General features: G+C 40.2%; 1 protein-coding gene across 1 annotated transcript in view; it reads left to right on the top strand.

The window, feature by feature from the left end:
• The first annotated feature begins 20,924 nt into the window (after window positions 1–20,924).
• Window positions 20,925–27,812, top strand: part of LOC135708122 (uncharacterized) — a 38,020-nt gene continuing 31,132 nt past the window's right edge. The window contains exon 1 of the mRNA XM_065230068.1: window positions 20,925–21,571. Coding sequence (XP_065086140.1) covers window positions 21,454–21,571 — 118 coding nt within the window. The 5' untranslated portion in view covers window positions 20,925–21,453. The remainder of the gene's footprint in view (window positions 21,572–27,812) is intronic.

The raw sequence follows: 27,812 nt of genomic DNA, 5'->3' as shown, positions 1-27,812 counted from the left end.
CAAGAAGATACCAATGCAAGGAGGTCCATTAACTCAAGATGAACTCGAAAAGTCGGAAACCCTCCTTTGGAAAATGGCTCAAACAAGTAAATATCCGGATGAAGTGGCTGTTCTCACACGTGACAAAATCAAAGCTCGAGGACACATGGTTGAAAAGTCAAGCCCCCTTTACAAGCTGTCACCATTTGCGGATGAAGATGGAATTATTCGATTGGACGGACGCATCAAAAACGCACCGACAGTGCCGGAGCACACCAAGTTTCCGGTGATACTACCTAGGGATCATGTCGTCACATTTTTGATTTTGGATTCCTATCATCGTCGCTATCTACATGGAAACAAAAACACTGTTCTGAACGAAGTGAAACAGCGTTACTATATACCGAAACTGCGTACTTTGATCGACCGAACAGTCAAGCAATGCGTCTGGTGCAAGGTATAACAAGGCGCTACCAACTACTCCTAGGATGGCAGCTCTTCCTGCAGTTAGACTGACTCCAAACTTTCGACCATTTAGCTTTGTTGGGGTCGATTACATTGGACCAAACTTGGTTAAGGTAGGACGCAGCAACGAGAAAAGATGGGTCTGCTTATTTACCTGTTTGACAATAAGGGCAGTACATATGGAGGTAACACATTCGTTGTCAACAGAAGCGTGCAAGATGGCAATAAGAAGATTTGTTGCTCGGCGAGGATCACCCTTGGAGTTTTATTCGGATAATGGAACTAATTTTCATGGCGCGAATAATGAATTGATGTCACAGTTGGATCAAGGGGATATAGCTGAATCGCTTACCAATGTGAATACTAAGTGGATATTGAATCCTCCTGAGGCTCCCCATATGGGCGGGGCATGGGAACGAATGGTTAGGTCAGTAAAAACCGCTCTGGAAACCATGCCTGCGTTTCGAAAACCAAACGATGAAACCTTGACTACAGTGCTAATTGAAGCAGAATCCATAGTTAATTCTCATCCACTGACATTCGTTCCTTTGGATTCGGATGACCAAGAAGCAATCACACCTAATCATTTTCTGTTGCTCAGTTCGAGTGGAGTCAAACAACCTTCGAAAGCGTTCACAGAGGACAAGCTTGCTTTGAAGAGAGACTGGGAGCTGGGACAGAACTTGGTGGATTATTTTTGGAGGCGTTGGGTACAAGAGTATCTACCTTCACTTACTCGTCGGACAAAGTGGTTCGACGATACTAAGCCTGTGGAGTTGGGTGATCTTGTGGTCATTGTAGGTGAGAAAAAGCGGAATGATTGGATAAGAGGACGAATTGCTAAGGTGATCACAGCTGCAGATGGACGAGTACGACAAGTAGAAGTACAAACAAACAATGGAATACTAAAGCGCCCGGTTTCCAAGGTAGCAGTTTTGGAAGTTCTGGGTAAAACTGGAGCAGGGAACCAGTGTGACGAGTCGGGGAATGTTACATCGACAAATCCATCGCAGTAGAAGGCTGGAACGAAATCGCTCAATGCTACGTAGAGATCTGTGGCTTGACTCGCAGTGGAATCCGCCATTTTGCAAAAGTGTAGTGAACAGGAATCACGTTGATTATATTGCTTATATTATTTGCCTTTTATTATTATTTACGTTTGGAAATAAGGAGAAACTAAAATGTAAGATCGATGTTACAACACAGAACTCATGTAACTAAATTTTGTATTTTCTTAAATATAGCTTTGAAGCAACTCCAACCAAAACTATGCGAGTTTGACTAAAAGCACTCCAGAATTTCCAACAATGTGAATTCAGAAATATTGACAATCTCGATATATTGACGTCAATATAGAATGTATTGACAATACGATTATTGTCAATAAAAGCAATCGTGTAGGGTCCACTTTATATTCGCTCCCTGCGCCGCACAGAGTGTACCGCTCATTGTGTGGATCGCTTTCTCACAGATTAGTTGGAAGAGAGTTTGCGAGGCAAATGTGAGAACCACACACTCTTTGTCGAATGTTGTGAGATGCATGCACAAAGTTGCTTTGCTAACGCTCTGAGGTGCTTTCCAGCCCTGAATTTTCAACCAAATATATCGAGATCAATTTTGACACTGTTCCGTTTTTAGCAACTGAAAACGATAACCATGTTGCCTAAAACGGAACACCACTGTATTCGTGTTTATATTAAATCTCCTAAATTAAACAACATTTAGGTGCACTGCTGCTTTGACTAGACCAGTCAATCAATTCAGAATTGTTTAGTCTAATAATCCAGGAAATACTAGTTGATAACAGTTCGAAACCAGTCACAAAACGCAAACTAACGGAATCACCTTCACGTGGTTGGAGCCATATAGGTACAACTTGCTTATGGTGAATGTACTCTGCACATTTTGTTGATTGGTTTAATGACTTCCAAAAAACTGCCTTATCAGAACAAGCGACGTAGTTTATTCCATAAAATTGAAGAAAACCATGATGTAAACTCTCCCAACGGTTACCTCACATAACAACCCGAATGTCGAAGAACTACCCATCTAGCGAACCGTGCGATAACAAACTGGACCGAGCCATAAGCTCCCTTCGAACATAAATTCCAAGGGCCATCTTCCAGATGAATCACTTCCGCCCTCGGAATCGGAACAAATGCATCGGAGGTAGCGTGTGTTCTGGATTCGTTTGACCGTCGCTTCGACAGCATGCGCCATCAGCTTGGAGAAACGTGATTAGATTACGCCGATGGATGCGTCTCTCCTACACGACCGGGTGCTGTGAAAGTGGATTCTCTGTGTTGGGTGTTGGGATTCTCTGCTGATGGTAACTACGGGTGATTCTGCGGAACAAAAATAGAACCAACAGCCGAAAGACGAAAACCAACCAGTCGAGATGGTCGGGTTAAATGTTATCAACGGCTACCGGTCATAACAGCCATCGAAACAAAACATAAACACCATGCAGATGGGGAGTGGGAGATTCCTGAGCTTATATGTGAAGGTTGAACTGTTTGCAGCAGGTAACGCTGCACGGCACGTTTCAAATCGAAAATTTGCTAAATGAGCCGAACGTTAACCGACAAAGGACAATCGAAACTGATTACAGGTCCATATTTCTTTATTTATTTATTTGGACGGAAACGTCCGTATGTTGCCATGGCAACGACGTTTTTCAGGATCTAAGAGGAAGAGGAGACAACTGGCTTATTTTTGTTTGTGATGTGTTCTTCTTCTCTCGCCTGGGCGACGCAGTCGACTGTCAAAATACAAGAAAATAAATTCCCTGTTGTGAAAATTCTCTCGTTTCTATACGTTCATCCGACCAATCAGACGTTGGTTCACGTTTGACAGAAAATTGGTTCAAAAAAGGCCCCCTATTGTCTCCTCTTTTTCTTAGTTCAGGATAATCAATCGCTGCTTTAGGTAAACGTGCCAATTTTCAACCCAGGCTTGCAATTGCTCATTACAGCTAAAATGCTATTTTTCGTTATTATGAAACAATGGGATACTATAATGATAATTTTTATTTGCAAGATGCAAGAAGACAAGGTAAAGATTGCATATGGCATATAAAATTTGTCAATGTTGCTTTCAGAAGGTCAAAACTAAAATGAGCAATTGCAAGCCTGTTTCCATGATTCTGCATTAATTTTCCTTCCAATGTCGGAAATTATGCGTACACTTAGTTCCGTTAATTGTTAACAGAGGCCAGTGCGGTCGAAACATGTACGGTATCTCTATATATATAGTTAGAATAACATCCGCAGTCCCTTCTTTCTTACATATCAAGCTGAACAAGGCATTAGGTCCTAAGTACCATTGACAGATTCTCTACGTCAACTTTCTCTTTGCTTCGTCACGGTCATGTAAAGAAATTCGCAGGTATTTTCAGTGCACAGATCGATAAAAGAAGTTTCTTTCTAGCATCTAATACAACAAACACAACAAGAAACGTTTATATGCTCAAGTTATTAACGAGAGAGAAAATCGACGAAGAGTATCGATCAATGTTACCAAGTAACAAATCTAGAGCTTCTTGACTGTATTCAAAATTTATAAAGGTTTTATTGCAGCTGCAACCATTACCTACAGCTTTATGACGGTTATATACAATGCAAGTCAAGGAACATTTTATAGCTATCTACAAAACCCCTATAAAGCTTATAAAAAAACCAACTGATGCTTATGATATTTTCACTTAATAAAGGTTTTATGATTGCCTTGAAGTATAAAAAAAGCAATATGAATTGCCCTTATAAAACCCAAAAATAAATCCTTATATTGCTTTATAAGTCAGTGCAATAAAACTAGTTGGCCATGAAACAGTTATTTTAAAAACAATTATAAGCATTCAGTTGAAACTTGTCAGAAGGGTACATAGGCGGTTTATTTTTACAACATAGAAAAGAATCAAAACTTTCCGGTACTTCCAAGCGGAGCGCAAAGAAAATCAACAAAATTGTTAGCATGAGCATGAAAACATTTCGTGTATACGCATACGCGACGTATCCCAAGTAACCACTAAGCCCGCTAACTACTGATGGTTACTTAGGTAGTGTGCTTAAGAAAAACGTCAGCAATCTCTATAATTCTTCCGTTCTCGCTCGCATATACATGGGGTGACACTGTCGAATCTTGGTCGAAATACATGGAATTGTGACAATTCTAGAACCAAAAAGTTGAAATCACGCATAACTTTTCATAGAGGTTAATGTACCATTCAAAACTTTTTCAAATATTTGTAAAATTCATCGGTTGCACCCGTAGAATAGGAATATACATTTGCCCTCAAATAAAAAAAAATAATTGCTCTTGTAAAAAGAAAATAGTGCTCGTAATAAAATCATGCAAAATGCTTTTCTGTTCTGCTTTCATTCAATGCACACTGGGCCAGGAATGCAACCTAGCGGAGCAAAATTAATAACTCCGAAACGAAGCATTTCCACGACTTGGTGTCTTCGGCAAAATTTCTCATCATAATAAGGACCATCTATTGACATAAACAAATAGTTCAAAACTCTTCCGCAAAGATGGTGCCACAATCTAACTTCTTTCTCTGACGTTTTGGAGGCTTGATGTCTTGGGCAAAGATGTTCAGCTCGACAAAATGAACAGCTCTTTCAAAGACGTGAAATTTCCACAGTCTACTGATTCCAAGTTATATGGAGTTAAACAGTAGGCTGTGAAGTTTTAACGTCTTAAGAAAAGTTGTTTATTTTATCAAGATAAACAACTTTGCCAAAGTCGTCAAGTCTTCAAAACACAAGTTCAATGCATTAAAAAAAGTTATAGAAAAAAATCATGTTCCACTTAAATGAAGAAATCTAAAAAAAAAAACACCAAAATATACCTCTCTCAAATTTTGATATTTTGTTTATCGAGTATTGCTTGATTTTTGCTGAAAATGTGAGGTTGAGATTTTTAGCGCTTTAGAAGTATTAAAGTTCAAAAATTGTATTTTTTGTTTGTTTTTTTTTTAACAATATCTTTGAAATTTGAAGCTTAATCCAGTATGTTTCTTCACAAAAGCTATTTATTTAATGTATTTGAATAAGAGAAGAATATAATACAGTCGTACCTCGATATAAAGCAACGTTACGTTATATCGAGTTACGTTATATCGAAGCAAAAAAAAAATAATTTTTTGAAAATTGTTTATTGTAACCCAAAGATGACCCAATTTTTTTTCTAGTCATCTTACAGGCTTACAAAACCTTTCTTATATAATTTTCCCCAATTTTATTAGCTAAGTTCCCAAAGCTTACATGAAAGATATTAAAATGAAAAAAAAAAAAGTACTAGGGTCTGTGCATAGGGGCACGAACGGAAGGTTGATTTAGGACCGCGATTGGTCGGTACACTTGTTTTTGTGCTTAGTTCTTTTCGTTGCTTAAAATCTATATCCTTAAACTCTTTAAATATTTCAAATGGTTCCGTTTGTGTGAACATGGAATCGATACCAACAGTGAATGAACTGCGGCACCAGTGGTTTAGTGGTAAACGTGATTGCCTCTCATCCCAAAAGGCCTGGGCTTCAATCCCAGTCGGTGCCTGTGGGGTATTTCTGAGGCATAAAATATCTGATCACGATTTACGGGAAGTAAAGCCGTTGGTCCCCGGTCCATGAGTTGATGGTCAATAGGGTAGGGTTCAGTAGCGGTGCGGCTTCGTCCTCTCTCTTCGTAGAATCGAAGGCTGAATCGAGAGCATGCAGCTAGCTGCATGCCGGCAGGCTTTCATTATGTACTGGAGAACGCCAAGCGCCGAAAGCACTGCTCCTGCTGATGATGACGACCGAACACCACCACTCACCACACGCAGTGATTGAATAAACACCGTTTGGCAAGACCGGAGTGAAATCAATTTTTAAAACTGTGTTAGGAAAAGCGCTTTTCGCAGGCAATCGGTGATAATTTAAATTATGATAGCAACAGTTGCACATTCGTGTAATTTTCAATAGTGACCTATTGACAATAGATAAAGTGTTCATTTTAACAGATTTGTAGATGACTTTCCAATCAATTGGCTTATTTAGAATTAAAATCCATCCGATATGGACATAGTTATAACTGTTCAAAATCTTTCATAATTTTGTTACATGTTTCATTTTGGGTTTTCACAATAGAGATCACAGACGTAGTCCTACGTCAAAATTGCTGGATGTTTCGAATGAAATATTTCCCAGTATGTATTGGTTTATTTCTCCATTTATAAACTTTTCGTTACATGCCTCCCATGCCTGAAATAATAAAAATCTGAGAGAGAGGAGACAGCTTTGCTATCGATCACGCAAACATCATCGAGATCCAGTCATGAACTGTCAATGCAAACTAGGCCGAACATTAGAAATGGGGCTATCATCCTTTTGAAAACAGCTTTTTTCGTGCGGGCCCAGGCTTGCCTTCGCAAACCAACAACACGATTGGGTAGGGGAGAAAAAAAAAAGAAGACAAAGAAAACAAACCATTCGTCATTGAGCTGGCTTCTCTCTCTAGGATAAAAATGATGTTTATTCAAGAAGTCGGCTATGGCGTATTCGGGGATACCAGCAGAGGCCTTCCTAAGCCTACATCGATCTTCTCGGCTGAGGCAGCTGCCATCTTCTCAGCCGTTACGGAGTCCAGTTTTTCCTGGAAGGCCATCATTACCGATTCGGCCAGTGTGCTGAAGGCCCTTGAGAGTCCGAAGAACCGACACCTGTTGGTGCAAGCAATCAGAATGGCTTCGAACAGTAACACCGTATATGTCTGGGTTCCCAGCCACTGCAATATCAGTGGAAACGAGGCTGCGGACAAGCTGGCAGCGATCGGCAGATCGAAAACACCAGTGGAACCGGAAGTCCCTGCAGCGGATTTAAAAATCTGGATCAAAACGATTCGGCATGGGACAAGGAATGGACCAATACCCGAGACCCTTCCTTACGCAAAATAAAAGGAGATACGAAATGCTGGTCCGACACCATAAACTGGAAGGACCAGAGAGTACTGTCCAGATTACACTGCGGCTACACCAGATTCTCACACGATCTCGGATCCCGTGATGGATTCCACAAACAATGTATGGGGTGCTCAACCAAAATGTCAGTTGAGCATCTCATAATAAATTGCCCTGCACATCAAAACCTCCGACACCAATGCGGTATCGGTCTCAGCATCAGAGACGCATTATCCAATGACCCAGACAGGGAAAGATCACTTCTCAACTTCCTAAAGACACAGGTTATTATCAATATACGGAGAACCCCGAAACGAACAATGACACGACAACGGACGAACGACGGCACTTGGACAACACCAGCTCTCTAAATGACATGTCAAACGGAATAACAACGATGACAACCCCGCAGGTTACGGACATTGACGCTCACTCTCTCGGAAATTAACCACAACTTCGTTCACCTTCCTTACTGTTAAAACAATCGACACAGAACTCTAAGATACTTAAACTCTGTAACAAACACTATGTAATTTATTTATTTTCTCTCTCCGGGACCCCTTCAGGAGCCCCAATCCTTCAAAGAGACGAACCAGCTACAGGCTGAAAGTCTCTATAATAAAAAAAAAGTTACGTTATATCGAGGTGGAAGTTACGTTATATCGAGTTACGTTATATCGATTTACGTTATATCGAGTTACGTTATATCGAGGTTGCTTTGTATCGAGGTATGACTGTATATAACATAATATGGTTGTATGCAAAAACACCGAAACAGAAAGAAAAAACCATATTTTCGACATTTCTTTCTTTATCTCCATATAACTGGGACCCAGTAGACTGTGGAAATTAAACGTCTTTGAAAGAGCTGTTCATTTTGTAAAGATAAACAACTTTGCCGAAGACATCAAGTCTCCAAAACGTCAAAGAAAGAAGTTAGATTCCGGCACCATCCGGCACTATTTGTTCATGTCAATAGATGGCCGTTATTATGTTGAGAAACTTTGCCCGAGACACCAATTCGCTGAAGTGCTTCGTTTCGGAGTTATTAATTTTGCTCCGCTAGGTTGCATTCCTAACCCAGTGTGAAATGTAAGCACAGCAAACAAGGAGTAGCAATTTCAAAATTGTATGTTTTGTGGAAGCTGACATTTGTGCCTTTAAAGTTTCACGCTAAGGCTTCCTTAGAGTATCACCTTTTTTTTAATGCAGGGGAGAATCTGCTCCCAGGCACCTAAGAAGATAACTCAGGGTGTGGGGATGGGAGAACTAGCACTCCCGACCCACTAAACCTTACCCTGTGCTCTAGGCCCTTGCCCTCCCCGGAACCGCCCGAAAGCATTACGTCATGGGAGGGGGCCGGTTGCACTATGGCGCATCACTAGTGGTGTGTCAGACGTGACACTCGCTACTGCACAGTGAGCAGCTGTGCAGGGCCTTCCTCTTGTTGTTCGCCTGAGTTCTAGAGCAGACGTGATAGCCAGCCAACTGTCCAGGGCCAAACAGGACACATGTGACCGCTTACCAGCCGCGTGTGCTAAGCACTCTAAGAACCCGGTGTCACTCCTGCCTTTGCACAACGAGGGTTTGTGCAGGGCTTATCGACCTCCTGGGCCGAGCTGGATGGGGTTCCAGCGTCCTTACTCTGCTGTAGTTCGTTTAGCCGCAATATCTCTCCCTTGGGTTCGATAATTAACGTTTCCAGGGTACACCACGAGGAGGCGAACTACTTCATGCCCCAGAGTATCACCTTAACCCGGCCCATTAGGCATTCAGACTATTTCAAAATAATAGAGAGCTTATTGGATTCTCTTTCCCAAGCAGAGTCGATGTCTAGATAGTAGAAACTATATTGTAGCAAGGTTTGAATAGGTTATTTAGGTAATTACTAATTATTACAAAAAAGAGACAAAAATTACTTAGATATGTGCCACACATACCATTCATTTGTTTCATAAATGTCATGTATGCTTCTGGATGAATTTTGTTCATGTGTGGTCACATGAAAATCATATGGAATTTGACATGAAAATTCGTCAATAAAAACGTGTGGAATTGTATTAGTATACATTTGTTTGTTGACATGTACCCCAACAAACAATTTGAGCAAATTAAAGGCTGAATTTGCTATTATTTTGCTGAAGAAGCATATATTGGCCTCTCATTGGCACTTCAGGCTAGCTTCAGGCACTTTAAATTGGATCCATAAGCTTCAGGGAAACTGCAGCAACTTTTAAGTAGATATTGGAATTTCAGAGATATCCAGAGAGCTTCAGGAAAATTAAACAAACTTCAGAGACGTTCAGTAACCTTAGGAAAGATTGGTCTAGAGATAATGAGTACCTCAGAGATCTAAAGGGTGTCACAATAACTTCAAGGACGTCCAGACTTTCGGGCATTTTTTAAAAAATCTTAAACGTTAGTTTTTATGAATTCAGGGCAACATAATTTTCAGAAATTTTAATAAGTTCAGGGAATTTCAAACCAAGCTCCTCCCCTGATCCTATCCTTCAACAATTTAACCCCACATTAGTCTTACAAGGGTTCTTAGTTTTGAGGACTTTCTATCTTTATTTTGAGTTATTCGGTTTTCCATGCTTTGAAAGTATCCATAATCAAGTGTTACACTTCGTTTTGGATGAGTTGTCGTCTGCCGATAGCAACAGTTTTGCAGCTGCCGAATTGATCGATGTGGTAAGTTCACGTAATCCAGGTGAGTTTTAAGATATTAATTCATGTTTAAAATTATTATAGACATGGTCCATTGTGGTTCCGGTGTCTGCTGTCGCTGTCCCATACGAGTCAGAGTGTCAACATTGGACCTCTTAGGAGCGCCAGAAGGGAAATAGTTCTAATATTGGCTGGAGCAAGATGCCATTGGAAAAGCTCGCCCGCGTCAACTGAGACAGCACCGGGTTAATCTGGGATCCAATCCGGAAATCGTATTCTGCACCTACATAGGACATATCCCGGTAGCTGAACTCATGGGTAACGACTCATAATCTGATGACGTTATCCATCCGGTATGTATAAAAAACAATATTAAAATAAACTCATTCTAAATGCATTTGCTTCTGCAAACTTTTCAGAATCCTGAGCTTCAAAAAGATCAACGAGACCATGGAAACTTTTAAACGCATTTTAAAAATCTTGAACGTTGGTTTCTATGAATTCAGGGCAACAACCACCATGAACGTCAACATAATTTTCAAAAATTTTAATAAGTTCAAGGAATTTCAAACCAAGCTCCTCCCCTGATCCTAACCTTCAACAATGTACCCCTCTAACCTCGGGTAAGCCGCGAGTATTCGGCCCAACTCCTACTAGACATAGATTTAAGTGATTTTTTTCAAATACAATGAATTATTGGCTCCATAAAGCTAACGCGATTGAGCCTTCCATATAAACGAACTAGTTAAAAAAAAGGAATTTCAAGGAAGTTCAGAGTAGTCTTGAAAATTTTAGAAATATTTTGTGAATTTCAAAGCAGGTCATAGATTTTCAAGGAAGTTTAATAATTTTTAGGACACTTCCATTTATTTTAGCACAGTTCCAAGAACTTCAGAATAATCACAAGAATTTTAGGATGACGTCATGAACTTTATGAGAAGCCCAACTGAATTTAGGAAAATATCGAGAACCTTCAGAAAATTAAAAAAAAAATTAATGACAATCTAGAGTAAACATTAGAAAGTTTAGAATACAATAAAAATGTCGGAAGCTTCACCGAAAGAAAAAAAAAACTGTCACGATACTGAAGAAAACGTCACGAAGATAAGATGTCTTGAGGGTGGTTTTATAAATTTCATGGCAATTCCAGGATCATCATCAGAAGCAGTGTTGGCAAAATCATGAATCAAATAAAAAAAAAAACCTTTCTCATACGCTCTCAATATCACGTGTGATATTGGAACAAAATATCATGCTTGATATTGATTTTACAAGCTCCTTTGATATTGCGAGACTATTCACAACGTGCAAAAATCAAGCTGAGAGATGACTCGACACAACAATTATTCCGTTCCACATTGTTTTCTTAGAACGAGAAAGTATAGTTTGCTATCTTTTTTTACTCTTCACCGATGGCAGACACCGTTACGGAAGTTTCGGTTGCATTCGGGTGTAAAGCAAAAACCGCAGATGTTTGCTTGTTGATTTTTGTCTACAAAAATAAAGCGTGATCTTGGGCGTTGGTGAGATTTGATTTGTTTGATATTTTCCCAACACTGATCAGAAGAGTAGTGAGATCTCCAGGATATATAAGAGAACTTCAGGGCGGTGAACAAAAATTGTAGCGGCACCGGTGGTGTAGTGGTAAGCGTGATTATCTCTCATCCCAGCAGGTCTGGGTTCAATCCCAGTCGGCGCCGCCGGGATGTTCTGAGGCATAACATCTCTGATAAAACCGTTGGTCCCCGGTTCATAAGTTGATGGGTCGATAGGTAGGGTCCAGGTGTGTGAGCTGCCTCTCTGGCGTCGGTAGCATTGGTGCTCAGCACGGAAAACAAGATCGACGGAAATCAAATCAAGGAAAAAAAACAACAAATGTAGGAACTTTGATAGAGTTGCGTTGGGCGCCGCACGCTTTGAGTTGGAGAAGGCTTTCTTTTAGTTCAGATCGGTAACCGAACCATTGAGGGCTTCGAAAAGTAACCTCCTGTTCGGACCGAAAGACTGTCAGAGTCAGCTCTCAGTCAAAGATTGTCTTTATTCAAAAGAATTATTCATTTATATATGTTTTTACATTTTGGTCTTAACCTATGCTTTGTATATGAGTGAGCGAGACATCTGGAGTGACTATCGGCAAAAAGGTTCTTGACTGCTGTGTCAGAATTTTGGTGGACTATGGATCTATTGAGTTGTGCAATTTGACGCCACCCGTTGGAATACCCGTCGGTACGGCCACACGCGGGGCGAAAAGAGGAGAATGAAAATAGCGCTTATCGGTGGTGTGTAGTATTGCAGTGTCACATATGGTTGCAATTGAATAATTTCCTAATTTCGGTTACAATGCATTTTTGAGGCGGACGACCTTTACGACTGGTTGTTGATGTTTGGTGTGGATTGATATGGATCGACAGTGGTTCTCAAATTAAATATTACTACACCATCCCCCTTTGAGAAAAAATGGTGTAATGAAGATAAAATTAGAATGTAACCATTTTGAAAAATTCCTCCAAGTGTCTCGGTTTTAAGTAATTTTTTTTTTTTGGTTATGCTACTTAATAATAAATTCCAAAATTCGCACGTCCAACTCTAGGTTAGACTTTTTACCTACCTCTTTTTTCACTTATTTTTTTTTTTTTGTTTATTATTTTTTTAGAGGTTAGGCTCGGTTTTCTTACGATAGTTATTATAGCTTAGTGTTTGTTTCCTTATATAATATTTGATAGTTTTCGATATTTATAAACATTTGGAATAAGTTGGTATAAAATTTTTAAATTATAATTCTATTCTTATGGACAGTTTGAATTTCACTCGAGTTCTGTTTTTGTATTATTACATTTGGTTGTTGAATGTTAATTATGTTGAATGGTCCTGAATAAACTGGGTCTAATTTTCTGCGGTTTTCTTTCTTTAACCAAACTTGGTCTCCTATCTGGATCTCTATTGGGTTGGATGTTTGCTTTTGCTTCAAAATTCTCTTTTCTTTGGATTTTTCTAGTAAAAATTTTGCTTTTTGAGCTGCTGTTTGTAATTTGAATTTTTTTTTTTTTTTTATTAATTTATTTGATAAGGCTCAACCGAATTAACTTTACAGAGCCGAGGATTCTTGGTCACTATACAATACATCTTAAAACTATAGTCAAAAGGTACAACACAATAAACACTTTATCTTCCGCTATCCAAAAAGCCTCCTCCTTCAGAACTGGAGCCGCTTCCAGTAGTTTCATTGTATGGCAAATTGTTGTACGCCAACGAGGGTCAGAGAGCGTCCATTGCAACAATGGACGCAAAACGTGGTCAGCACTCACACACTGATCACGAAACGGTTGCTTTCCAAAGTCGACGACGCATCGACCGAAAGAACTGCTGATGAAGAACAATGAGGAGGACCACACAATGGTTGCTGCCGAGAAAACAGACGATCGCGTAGCACACATCGAGAGTGGCCTGCTTTTGTCGACAGCCGAGTGAACACTGTGTAATTTGAATTGTAATTCCTTGAAGTATGCATCGTAGTTATAGATGGGATCGATTTTAGTTATATTTTTCAGCTTTGGTGAATAATTAACTTGAGTTCCAAAAACGAGTTCGAATGGTGCGAAAGAATGTTCAGTGTGTGGTGTTGTGTTGTAAAAGAATGTGAAATATGGTAACCAGGAGTCCCAGTCATCATGTTGTTCATTGATGAATTGCCTGAGATATTCATTTAAACAACGATGACTTCTTTCAAGAGCTCCTATGGTTTCTGGGTGATAGGCTGTGGAAAATTTCTGGTTTATTTCAAGAATGTTGCAAATTTGTTGGAGTACTTCATTTTTATATTCAGTATCCATGTCAGATTTTATTGCTTGTGGACAACCATAGATTAATATAAAGTTTTCCACTAATGCTTTGGCTAGTGTACTCGCTTGTTTATCTACGATTGGTACAGTAGTTACATATTTCGTTAGATCGCATTGTATAGTTAATGCATAACGATTTCCTTTATTTGATCTAGTTAGAGGTCCTGTTGTATCAATTGAATTTAGTTCAAAAGCTTTTGTAGGAGTCGTTGTTTTTTCAAAGTTTTCTTTTGTTTTAGTTGTATGTTTATTTAATTTACATGGAGTACAGTTCTTCACATATTTGGAAATGCTGTCCTTCATGTTTTTCCAGTAATAGTTACGCCTAAGTTTTTGAAGTAATTTGCTAATACCAACGTGTCCTCCCGAAGGGGTATCGTGGTTTTCTTTTATCAATCGATTTATTTCTTTTTCATCTTGTATCACCATTGCAGGTGTATATATAATAATCGTGACGTCACTTAAATTCTTGTTGCATGATTCTTTAAATTGTTCCCGGGAACAATTGTTAAATATTGGATCCATTACACTGATCGCAATCTTTGTAATATTTGCAGTTTTGGCCATTTCATTTAGTAATTTCATGCATTCATTTAGATAAATCATTCCCATTTGTTGGAATATTTGCCCTTGAGCAATAATTCCTTTCAGGTTTTTTTGTTTAATACTTATATTTATATGGTTATTCAAAGTTTGAAAGGTCAATTTCGGTAAATAAAAAGCATCATTATTGTTAATAGAGTCATAAACTTGAAGGTGATCAATCTTTTCTGTTTTTGATTCATTAACTATGGCTTCTGTCGTCATTCGTGTTTTAGATCTGGTCTGCATTGGCAGAACTGATAAATTTTTAAGAACTTCAGAATCAATATCTATACGTGAAAGAGCGTCGGGCCCTACGTTTTCTCTTCCTTTAACGTATTCAATATCGAAATTGAATTCCTCTAAGTCTAGTCGCATTCTAGTTAGTTTAGATGCGGGATCTTTCATTGAGAATAGATGCACCAGAGGGTTATGGTCTGTTTTGACTGTGAATTTACGACCGTAAAGATATGGTCTGAAATGAGAAATCGCCCAATGGATTGCAGTGAGCTCTTGTTCTATTGTGGACTTATTACTTTCTCTTTTAGTGAATTTTTTACTGGCATATGCTATGGGTAATCTGATGCCATCATGTTCTTGTTCAAGTACGGCACCACATGCTATTTTTGATGCATCTGTGCTTAATATAAATGGTTTCTTAAAGTCTGGGAATTGGAGAATTCTTGGACTTAGGAGTTCGTTTTTAAGGGTTTCAAAGGCGGTTTGACATTTTTCTGTCCAATTAAATATTGATTTTTTGGCTAAAAGTGCGTTTAATGGAGCTGCTTTATCTGAAAAATAAGGAATGAATCTTCGGTAATAATTACAAAATGCGACGAATCTTCTAAAATCGTCCGCATTTTGTGGCTTGGGATAATTTAGAATAGTTGAATACTTTGCTTTATCGGGTTGTATACCTTCTGCTGAAATATGGTGTCCTAAATACGTAACATCTGCACAAAAAAATTTACATTTTGCAGGGTTGAGTTTTAAATTGTACTTTCTAAGACGTTGGAAAACATTTTCGAGGTTGTTCAAATGATGTTTGATGGAGCACCCGACGACTATTATGTCATCGATGTACATAAATGCACATTCTGGCGGTAGTCCGCTAAGGGCTATCGTCATCATGCGTTGGAAACTGTCTGAGGAATGAAAGGAAATACAAAGGATTTTGAAGAAGGTTTATGGACATACTGCAGGATAATAAAGAAATTTATGTAAAATTTCGGTTGCTTCTGGCAAGCTTTGGGAACTTTAAAGTGGTTCCATCAGCTTCAGGGAAACTGCAAGAACTTTCTTATTGAAACCTCAGAGAAGTCCATAGAGCTTCAGGATAGTGCAGAAAAGATCAGAGAAGTTCGGAAAACTTGAGGAAATAGAGACGTTCCAAAGGGAAGATAGGCCTAGAGATTTTCAGGGTAGCTCAGAGATCTTAAGGCTGTCACAATAACTTCAGGGACGTCTAGACTATGTTTAAAACGCTTTAACGTCAGCAAAATATTGAGAAATTTTAAGAAGATCAGGGAAGTCCAGAGAAGCCAATTAAAGAAAACTATAGACATATTTTGTGTATTTCATTTATTTCAGGGCATTATCAAGAACTTCTGGTTGGCTTCGAGAACTTTAGGGCAGTTTAATTAACTTCTAGCAAAATTAGAACATCTTCACATAAGTGCCATGAAACTCAGGGAATTTTTGAAAAGTTCAGCAAAGCTCTGACATCTTCAAAGAAGATCATTAATGTCAAGTTCCAGGAAGTCCAAAAGAATTATGGAATATTCCAAGTATTTCAGGGATGATCTAACATTTCTGTTAATAAGTGCGTTCATCAGGGAAGTTCCATGAATATAAGAAAAAATGTTGGAATGCTTCGGGATGGATCAAAGAACTTCAGGGTAGTTCCGATTACTTCAGAGATGCTCCGCAGGGTTGCTTCCACTCACTTGCTATAAAAACATATTTTTCGGAATTATGCAATCATTAGATGATATAATGATATGTTGTTCTTGTAAGAAAAGAGGGTGTAAAGTATGTGTTTGACTCATAAAACCTGTCAATTTCGCTTTCAGAGCGACACAATAAGCGATCTTATGATTCGTGAGCGTTCACTCAGAGTGAGCGCTCACGAATCGTAAAATTGCTGATTGTGGCGCACTGAAAACAATATTGACAGATTTTGTGTGTCAAACACATACTTCACGATCTCTTCTTGTAGCTTACAAGTTCTAATTATCACTATACCATCTCATGATTTCATAATTCTGAAAAACATTTTTTTATAGCAAGTAAGTGGAAGTAACCCTGATGCTCCGAAAACTGTTGAAAACCTCTGAGAAAATCAGTTCCATAGAGTATTATTGAAACTCAAAGATCTTAAAGGCAATTCCAATTACTTCAGAGAAGCTTCGAAAACTTCAGAAAAGTTTAGACTTTCGGGGAAGTATAAAGATCTTGAAGAATTCGTCCTTTTGTTTCGGTTTTCATTCTTCAAGAAAAAGTTTTACAGTTTTATCATCATCGACGTTTTGGTCCAGGGGTTGAGACCGTCATCAGGGCTAGTTTTAGTTTAAGATCGTAAAGATTTTTGACTTGAACGAATGGCGGTACAACTTAATATATGAACTCTGAAGAAGGCCAAGTCCAAAGACCGAAACATTGGACATATAATATCCTAGCGTTTTGATCCACCGTTAATAAATTAAAATTCCAATAACCGAAATTGTTATGTACTTTTAAGTTTTATGGTGAGCTGATGTCAGGCAAGTTTACCCGTACCCTTATTTTTGATTAGAGAGAACTAATTTGGGTGTACATTCATATATGGCCCTTGTTTCATTCATGATTAAAATATTTACTTTTTCTTCTTATTCTTCTTATTCGTCTTCTTCGTATTTCAAGCTTATTGCTTATCGCATATTAGTTTATTTCGTGCTCTCAACTTAGTGCTCTAGATGCACTTCCAAAGCTATTAATTGAGAGCTTTCTATGCCTGTACCATTTTTGCATTAGTATAATTGTGTGGCAAATATAATCATACCCTATGCCCAGGGATGTCGAGAAATGTTCGAACCCTAAAAATTCATAGACCGTACCGGAAATCGAACCCAGCCACCTCCAGCGAGGTCTTGTAGCTGCGCCTTTACCAACTGAGCTAAGGGAGGCCCAAATACATCCAGCTTTACATTTTAACCAGGCCTTATGCACTTATTGATGCTCGAAAAAGTGTATTACTGGGATTTTGTTGCGGTAAAAATTTGGTTCGTTTTATTTGCTGTAGTCAACTCTCCATATCTCGATATTGAAGGGACCATCTCTCGACCTCTAAGAATACATCGAGGTATAGGTACAACTAAATTAGCCTACTAGACCGTTTGAAGCTACCGAGATAACCATTGGCATCGGTCATATGGCGATATATAGAGCATCGGGATATGGAGAGTTGACTGTATACATTAGGGTGGGTCAACTAAACAAATCCATGCTCCCCACTATTCGTTCGATCGGAAACTGTGCCAAATTTGATCGAATTTGGCTACAATCTGGATTTGCAGGAGAACTTCAAAGTTTGTATGGGAATCAAAAACTGTTAATAACGCTTGCCAAAAATTAAATAAAAACTAAAAGGGACAGCCCTATTGGGTTGTTCGCAATGGTGACGTAGGACTTTGTAGTCTTATATAATAAATGTTATTTGTTAACTGAAGCAGGAGCTTGTGTTTTGTGTAGGTATAGGAATTTGAGCGGGGTTCTCTCTGTTTATACTCTTTAGTATGACTATGATTGCCCTGAAAAGAGCCTTTTGATATGAATTTTAGTTGGGACATGTTCAGAATTTTAACTCTTTTGGTAAATCTTGGTGGCCCTGAAAAGGGCCGATGATAGTACAGACTTAAAGCCTTTGGAAAAAGATGATGACGTGTAGGCAGCTGGATCAGCAAATCGGATCGCACAATTCCATATTCTTCGGATCAACGATTGGGCACTCGCAAGAGTCTCGGCCCGTCTGCTGCTGGACAGGGGTTGAACTGGTGTCTGTGACAGGTTGGAAGGCCGCAGAATATTAGTGTCCACCTAACTAAAGTTCCTCCTCTTTTCCCCCGTTAAACTCTTTCTCTCAACAAGTTGGTAAATCTTAGCCTTTAGCAGAGCGAATAATTGGACTTTTAGGCATCCCTAGAAAGTAGTGCAATTTCTTGTTGTTTTCAAAGCGGTGCGATGCTAGTTTTCATTACTATGACGACTACTGAATTAAGGGGCTTAGAAGCAGGGGGGTCAAAGTCAATTCTCTTCATCGATTTCCTCTTTTAATGGCCATGGCTTCACTAACCTATTCCGCACTATTTCTGCCATGCTCTTCTATCATCAAGAACAACAAACGTATCAATGAATGTGTTTGTCGTCGAGTGATTAACAAAACAGAAAGTCGATGAAGAGAATCGATCAAAATCACTTGCACCCCTGCTTATAAGTTTGGTTACAAGATTACAACTCTGGAGAGCATTTTGTGTTGTCGTTGGGGGCGTGTGATTCTGAATATGGCGATGAGTGTGCAAAATGTTACGCAATTACATCGTCCCTATTCACAAGCGCCCGAAGATCGAAGGCGAATTTCACTTCGACTTGATTCGTCTACTAACGACTCTCTCATGATAGTGTTGGGGAAGCAGCAATGCTACATCGACATATTTCGTCTAGAAACGATTCTCTGATGACTGTGTTGGGGAAGCAGCATATGAATGTACGTAATTGGTGACGTTTTTGGACAATGCTTAACATTTACCACTTTTTCAATAGTTTCTAGTCTAAAGCATTGATGTTGATGCGTAGAAATATTTCTGATCAATTGGTGATAAAATTATTTAAATCAGTCCAGGGGCAGCTGAGTTATTAACGTTCAAAATCTTTCATAATTTCGTTACATGTTCCATTTCTGGTTTTCACAAACTGTATCCCCATATAGAAATCACAGACATAGTCCTACGTCAAAATTACCTGAATTTCTCAGGTTTTTCCTGGAAATTGACGGATAATTTTCAATTTTATAAAAACAAAGCTACTTTTTTTGGTAAAACATAGAATGAATTTAAGTGTTAATTTAAAAAAAAATGCCGAGGACAATTCTTACAACATTCTTGGAAAAATCGTAAGTTCTAATCAGAATTCCAACATAATGTTGAGATTAATTCCATGCGATTTCGGGTGTGAATAAATGTGAAAGAAATTCTTTGTATTCTTAAACTAATTCCAAGGGAGTTGTGAGGAGAGCTTCAAGAAAATACCTACGTTATTTTGATGATAATTGTATGAGAATCTTGAGGAGAACATTAGCGTAATTTTAAAAAGAACCTCTAGAGAATTCTAGTGAGATTTCAAAAATAAAGTGAAATCAATTGAATTCCAAGAAAAATACCGAAATATAATGGAGAATAATGTTCAGAGGGATTTCTGATAAGAGTTTTGACTCGAGTTTAAAGATTTTTTTGAGAATTTGAAGAATTAGAGAAGAATGTCAAAGTGATGGAATTCTCAAGATAGTTTCAATTTTCAAGTGAATTTCAGAGAGAATTTCAAGGTATTACGAGAAGAGTTTTCTGGTATTAGGAATGCCAATATATTTCTGAGCAAAATCTTACAATAATTGCGATTAATGTCATGAGAATTCAAAAAAGTTATCATATAGTTGAAACAACAGTCTGAAGCATTGATATTGATGCGTAGAAATATTTCTGATCGATTAGTGATAAAATTATTGAAATCAGTGCAGGGGCAGTTGAGTTATTAACGTTCAAAATCTTTCAGATTTCGTCACATGTTCCATTTCTGGTTTTCACAAAGTGTACCCCCATATAGAAATCACAGACGTAGTCCTACGTCAAAATTGCTTAATTTTGACCAAACCTGATACCTAAAATGGGAAAACTTTGCAGAACAGCTTTGTCTAAGATCGCAAAAGTTATTCACCTTTTACTTAGGTTCAAATCTGAAAGCACATATAGTAGAGATATTAAAAAAAAAACATTGAGATAATTAATTAGTCAAAACAGATTGTTTTTGATACCCGGACTAAATTGACATTGGAATAATGCCGTATTTCGCCACGCGATTATAAAACGTATCTTCCGTTGTGACTCACACTGCTCCAGTTTGATAATTGATTTCTTATCGCAAACTTCTACGAAATCCGCTGGATCGCACCCGGATCGAAATCCTGAATTGACCTTTCTAAACGTCACAGAACAAAAATAATGCAATTTGAGTAGATCCTCCTCGATCACGCCGTGTTTCATAACGCTCCACTCACATCTCACTCATTGGTTCTGGACCTCTGCCTGAGCAAGCCACTGGGACGCACCAAAATTGAAACGTTCTTGCCTTGACGGCGTGTGCCCTTATCAGTAATTTTCCCCTCACCGTAGTTTCGCATCCAGGCATAGAAGCCGATCGAGCAACAGGCAAGCACCCCAGTTCAGCGCCGTCGTTGGTCTAGGAAAGGTGCACTTTTTCGCTTTGTCCAAGGCACAAGCAGTTCATAATTCGCGCTCGCGCATCGCAATTTGGCTTGCACTTCCCAACACCACGAGTCCCCGTTGCAATGGAGAAGGGTTCCGATTCGATAAACGGACAAATTAGATTCGCGAACATTACCCATTAGCATCGTGCGGCGTTGCTATCGAGTGAAGAATAGGCAGTTTGAAACAGCCAGTCGAGAACAATGTTGACTTCGATTCGGTCCAGTTGATCTCTCCCGCCTGCTAGTTGTTTTTTTTTTTTTTTAAATCGCTCATTATCACAGCCACCCGGCAGAACACAACAAGCCACCGACCGGCTCTTGTTGAGTCAGAACGAAAGAAGACTTGCTCCTACCTGGTGGTAAACTCGCTTTCTCCTGTGTGCCTGATATAGTGATAAGGCAGTGGGTACAAGTGAAGTGGAAGAACTGTTTGTCTATTGTTGTGTGTGATCGCTTCTCAACGAGATGTCATCGCTTATGGACAAAAGCAAGCTACCGGTGCTGGAAAGCCGATCGAAAATGTTCCTCCGGAGTAACTCGTTCCAGAAGCTGTGCTCGCTGGCGCATCCCATGAGGCTGAAAGGTATGTTACATGGTGCATTTCACAGTTAGTTCCAGTGCAATTATCGCGTGTGTGCATGCAAGACTCGGAAAACAGCGCACATTCCCGGTCCGGCGAAGAAGTTGAAGGGTTTCTTGCGGATATCGATCGATTTCCCCCCCCCCCCCCCCTCACTATGTGGTGATGTATGATGTGTGTGTGTAGTGTACTTGTTGCACCCAACGGAGAGGCGGCGAAGCGATGGCGTTATGTGATTTTAAGAAGTTAACTTGGCACGTAACAATAAGGGAAGATACTAGAACGGAATACATAGTGACACACTCGATTGTTCTCTATGACGCAGTACGGGTGCCGCGATTGCACTCGATGATATAATGTCAGTAGGTGACTTTGGCTATCTTAGCAGGTCGACTGGCACTATCTCAGCAGGAGCAGGTCATTGTGTCGCTTTTCTCCGGCACATACCAAGAGGATGCTTAGTGAAACTGCACTTGATAATCAATATTTGCGGTGGGACGTGTTTGAATAGTGTCTGAAGAACTTGATGAAGGGCTGCCTCGATGGGATGGAGATAGTGAGCAAATAGCTTAAGATAACAGGATAATGGCACACTTCATTGGATCACGTAATGAATTACGATCGCTGGTGTGATTGGACTAGATGGAGAATAGTTTCTTTTAGTTCGTTACATACAACTAAGAAAACTTAAATTCAATTATCCAGTGTCATTCTGTCTACATATAAGCTAGGTTTTATAAGATTATAAAAAGATTCCTTAATTTGCATTTCAATTCAAATAACTTTCGTTCGATTTTTTTAATCAATACTAACTTTTTGAACAGTGTTAAATAAAACTTGATTGATTTGTTTTATATAGTTCATTTATTGAACAAGGTTTAATCGCATTAGATTTACGGAGCCAATAATTCATTATTCACTTATTCACTAATTTCTATGTCTAGGAGGAGTCGGGCTGAATACCCGCGGTTTACCCGAGGTTAGAGAGGTACATTTTCCAAGGAAAGGATCAGGGTAGGAGCCTGGCTTGGGGGGGATTCGTAGTTTCACCAGAGCGTTGTCGCCAGTTTGAATGATAGTGCGGTTCTATGATGATGATGATAGTCCCACCTCTACAAAGGTTTGAGATGGACGATTTATCTTAAAGATAATTAAATATGACAATTAAACCAGGTTTGCAAACAAAATCTGCAAACAAAATCGATCTAATTACAGTTACAGATATAAATTCCCTCTAGAGTTTACAGTTGCTTCACAGCGATATAAATGTGGAAAAGCTCAGGCGTCCACCTCTTAGTTCGCCTTTTTGTCCTCCTAAAATATTCATAAGTATTACAAGCAATCAAGAGTTAGTGAACAATCAACAAAGCATCCTATAACACTAGCAACCCCGCAATCTAATGCTATCAGAATTTTCAGCAATACTCACGAGCCCCCAACATTTGCCAGAAAACTTACTACTAACTCAAGGTATCTTTCAAATAAGCTGCAAAATTGCATTTTTGTTTTATCAAATTTTAAATTCATTCCTCTATATCCGTAAAACGTGCGCGAGGCTCAAACCTTTTTAGACTTTGTTCGCGATTGAAGCGAACGTAATGTGTTGTAGAAGTAGTAGTAGTAGTTGTTTTGTGTAATCGCCCTAACCACTTACCCAATCCTTTAAAACTCTACTAACCCCGAGGCGACCGCGGGTAATCGGTTTCCGAAACTAACCCTAATGTGCTACATGTTTAATTTGTATCAAGACCCTGAAAACAAGCTTTGATCATTTCCTTACGCTGCCGCTGGCTTGGCACGAGCATGCAAGCAGCAGCACCGACCGAGCGACGAGCGACCGACCGACCACAAACCAACGAGCGTGCAGCGAGTGCTGATTGGTTATGAATGAAGGAGAAATGAATGAATGCAACATCAAAAAGAAGAAAGCCAAACACATTTAAAGCGACGCATTTTGCGCGTCGCCATGATACAGTCCACAAGCTTTGTAAAGCAAACACCGAAATATAGCGCCGTTGAAAGTTTTAATTCATTCTCGTTTTTCCTCTTTGGACAAGCCGAAGCCAAAACAGTCCTTTTCAGGGCTATGAGTTGAGTTGGATTTCAGTCGAGCTTTTCGTTGTGTTCCTGTTGGCATTCCCACAGGGGGAATTGGCCAAATCAGCTGGAATCCTCCGAGCCGAGGATTGCCACACCATCTCCAGTGTCCGTGATCGGACATTTTTGGTCCTGCCGAACCGGATCCGTGTGATCCCATCCGTTTCTGTTGCAACCGCAACAGCGTTTTGACAATCTGACGATTGTCGAAAAGTTCCTGCCTTTCGTCGCTGTGATCAGCCGATCGGATTTCCTGCTACCTCACGAAAAGCTCGCAGAGTTTTGTTTTAGAATTTTCTTGTGGCTTGGCTAAAAGGAAAACCGCAAGTTTCTTCGAAAGTACAGTCGCGAGTGAAATCGAACCTGTTCGTCGTCGCGTGTGCAAAACAAAACATACGCGAACGTCTTACGTCGTGCGCCAGTGGTGGAACGTGTTTATTCCTGTCCGTTCCTGCCTACCGTTGTGCAGGTGATCGCTGTGCTTGATGCCAATTCAACACACACCTGTGAAGACCGAAAACGAGAAGATGGCTGAAGTGAAGACTCTTGTTCACCTTCGTGGGCAAGCGAAGGCCAAAGTGACGAGGATCCGGAAGGCCGTTGAAGAAGCATCTGGAGCTGGAGCAAGGCAATTGAGTATGGTGCAGCTGAAAGTCTTCACACGCAATTTGGAAACGCACTACCAGGAGTATTGTGATATTCATCGGCAAATCGTCGCTTTGACTCCCGCCGAAAAACTAGTGAACCAGGATGAAACGTACATCCTATTCGAAGACCAACACAACGAGGCTTGCATGTTGGTCGAAACATTAATCCAGTCGATGACCGAGCCGCAACCTCGTCCGATGCCATCGTCCCAGCGAGAAGGGATTCCTCGCATCATCGTACAGCAGCAACCACTCAAGGCTCCCATTCCCACCTTCGATGGGAAACCCGAGAACTGGCCACGTTTCAAGGCCATGTTTCTCGACGTCATGAGAACATCCACCGATTCCGACGCCATCAAACTTTACCACCTTGATAAAGCGTTGATTGGTAATGCCGCTGGAATCATCGACGTCTGCACCTTGAACGAGAATAATTATGCCGGAGCATGGGAGCTGCTGGAAGAACGTTTTGAAAACAAGCGGCTCATCGTAGACACACACATCCTGGGGCTGCTTAGCCTGAAGAAAATGAACCGAACAAGTGCCAAGGATCTTCGGGAATTAGTCGACGAAGTATCCCGACACATCGATGGATTGAAGCTCATGGAGGAAGTGATGAACGGTATGTCGGAGCGTTTCGTTGTCAACCTCTTGGCAACAGCTCTGGATGCCAAAACCCGGATGGAATGGGAATCAACCGTTCCCCACAAGCAAATTCCCACGTACAAGGACACGATGGAGTTCCTAAAGAAGCGCTGCGCAATCCTGGAGCGGTGCGAGGATGCGATCGTGAAGCCGCCCGTTACGAAGCCATCTGTACCAAGCAAGAATCAAGTGAAGAGCATCTCTACCAAAGCTTTTGCTGTCACCGGAAAGGAGTCCTGTGACGTGTGTGGAACTGGAGCCCACCCGAACTTCAAGTGCGAGATCTTCCGAGCGATGACCGTCGTGCAACGCCAAGCCAAGGTAAGAGAGATCAAAGCTTGTTTTAATTGTTTGAAAGTGGGTCATTTAAGTAATTCGTGTACATCGTCATATACGTGTTCTAAATGCAAGGGTAGACACCATACCCTTCTGCATAGTGATAAACCGGTTTTCCAGTCTACCTCGAAATCCAATGTCTCGAACGCTGAATCCCAGTCTGTTTCTGAGGTTTCACAGTCAATTTCGAAGTCTCAACCTTTTCCTGATGTTTCGCAGTCTGTCTTGAAATCGAATGTCCCAAATGTGCAATATCAATCTGTTCCCAAGGAATCCCAGTCCAATAGTGCAGTCTCGCGTTCACTGAAGCAACCATCACGTCTGAGTCATAGTTTGTTGATGACCGCTAGGGTTCAGATTAAGGATTCGGATGGAAATCTGAAATACTGTCGAGCATTTTTGGATTGTGGTTCCCAGGCTCACCTTACTTCTCGTAGTCTGGTTAAGTCTTTGAATCTACCCCGTTTCTCCACTAACGTTGAGGTAGTCGGAGCAAATGGTCAGCGTTCAACGCTATCTGAGATGGTTAGAATTGAGATACGTTCTTGTAATTCTAACTATGCTGCGCAACTTGAGTGTCTTGTTGCTGACAAAGTTACTGGCCCTATGCCATCTGTTCCATTTGATATAAGGAAGTGGAACATCCCTCCGAATCTTCCACTTGCAGATCCTGAATTTCATATTCCTGGTGAAATTGACTTGCTGATTGGAATTCAGTTGTTTTTCAAATTATTGCTGCCAGGTCAAGTCAAGATGACTGATGAACTTCCAATCCTCCAAGAAACTCGGCTTGGATGGGTTGTTGCTGGTTCTATCGAAGAGTCTCATGTTGCACAACATTGTTACTCTGTGGGTCTGCAAAGTCTTGCTGATTCTATGGAAAGGTTTTGGTCGATTGAATCCGTGGATTCATGTAATCCTCTCACCAATGAAGAACAGTTGTGCGAAGAAATTTTCTGCTCCACAACCCATCGTAACCAGAATGGTCGTTACATTGTTCAATTGCCCCTGAAAGATTCTATTCATCGGGTAGAAGACAATCGTTCGATTGCTCTTCGTCGATTCTTCATGCTGGAACAACGGTTCCTGAAAAACCCTGAGCTGAAAAAACAATATGCAGAGTTCATCAATGAGTACAAATCCCTCGGTCACTGTATTCAGATTGATGAGTCTCAAGATCCTCCAAAGCTTTTGAAGTATTATGTCCCTCACCATGCGGTTTTGAAGCCTACGAGCTCTTCAACGAAGCTCAGAGTTGTGTTTGATGCTTCATCGAAGGGTAATGGACCTTCCCTGAATGATGCTTTGATGATCGGACCAGTGGTCCAAGATGATATCCTCTCGATCAACCTGCGTTTTCGTAAGCATCGGTTCGCCTTCTCTGCTGACGTTAGTAAAATGTACCGGCAAATAGCACTTGCCAGAATCCACACTTCTTTGCTTCGAATTTTCTGGAGAGAAAATCCAAATGATCCCTTACAAGTTTTGGAATTAACGACAGTAACCTATGGTACATCTTCTGCGCCATTCTTAGCCACAAGGGCACTTCAGCAGCTTGCTATTGATGATGGTGATCAATTTCCGATTGCAGCCAAGATCGTTCTTGAAGATTTTTATGTTGATGATGTTCTGTCTGGGTCTGAAACCATAGAAGGGGCCATCCAATGTCGTCTCGAGCTCACGGAGCTACTCCGAAAAGGGGGATTTCCCATTCATAAGTGGTGTGCGAATGACTCAGCGATTTTGGAGTCAGTTCCAGAAGAAGAAAGGGAAAGGTTCTTGTCTTTTCAAGATGCGAATATTAACCAGGCCATCAAGACACTTGGACTTCTTTGGGATCCGACTGAGGATGTATACCGATTCCACATGGAACTACCAAGTCTTTCCAACTCTCCTCCTACCAAACGGAATGTTCTCTCGCAGATCTCTAAACTATTTGATCCCCTTGGTCTTGTGTCACCTGTAATAATAGTTGCTAAGGTGATAATGCAGCAAATCTGGATGAGTAAGCTGAATTGGGATGATGTTTTGGATGGTCAGTTGATGCAAAATTGGACCATATTTCGTGATTCTCTAAATCACATCCACCAAATAAGAATTCCCCGGTATATGTGTGCCCCTGATGATGTTTATGTTGAAGTTCATGGCTTTGCCGACGCTTCTGCCTATGCGTATGGAGCATGTCTTTATATCCGAACCGTAACCCATGATGGGGTAAAGGTATCTCTTGTCTGTAGTAAGTCGAAGGTCATTCCAATCAAAGGATTGACGATTCCCCGATCCGAACTGTGTGCTGCATTGTTGCTAATCAGATTGGCCATGAAGGTTCTTCCGGCAATTAAGATGAACTTCCACTCAATCCATTATTGGTCGGATAGTCAGATCGTTCTTTCATGGTTAAAAAAGCCTCTATCTCAACTTGATGTTTTTGTTCGCAATCGAGTTGCAGAAATTGTTGATCATTCTGTGGATGCTAATTGGAATTACATCAAGTCGTCCGAAAACCCAGCTGATGTTGT

Source organism: Ochlerotatus camptorhynchus, unplaced genomic scaffold (genome assembly GCF_037179485.1).
Source record: "Ochlerotatus camptorhynchus isolate MF236.1 unplaced genomic scaffold, CSIRO-AGI_Acam_v1.1 ptg000328l, whole genome shotgun sequence".
NCBI classification, from domain to species: domain Eukaryota; kingdom Metazoa; phylum Arthropoda; class Insecta; order Diptera; family Culicidae; genus Ochlerotatus; species Ochlerotatus camptorhynchus.
This window is presented reverse-complemented; position numbering and strand designations above follow the sequence as displayed.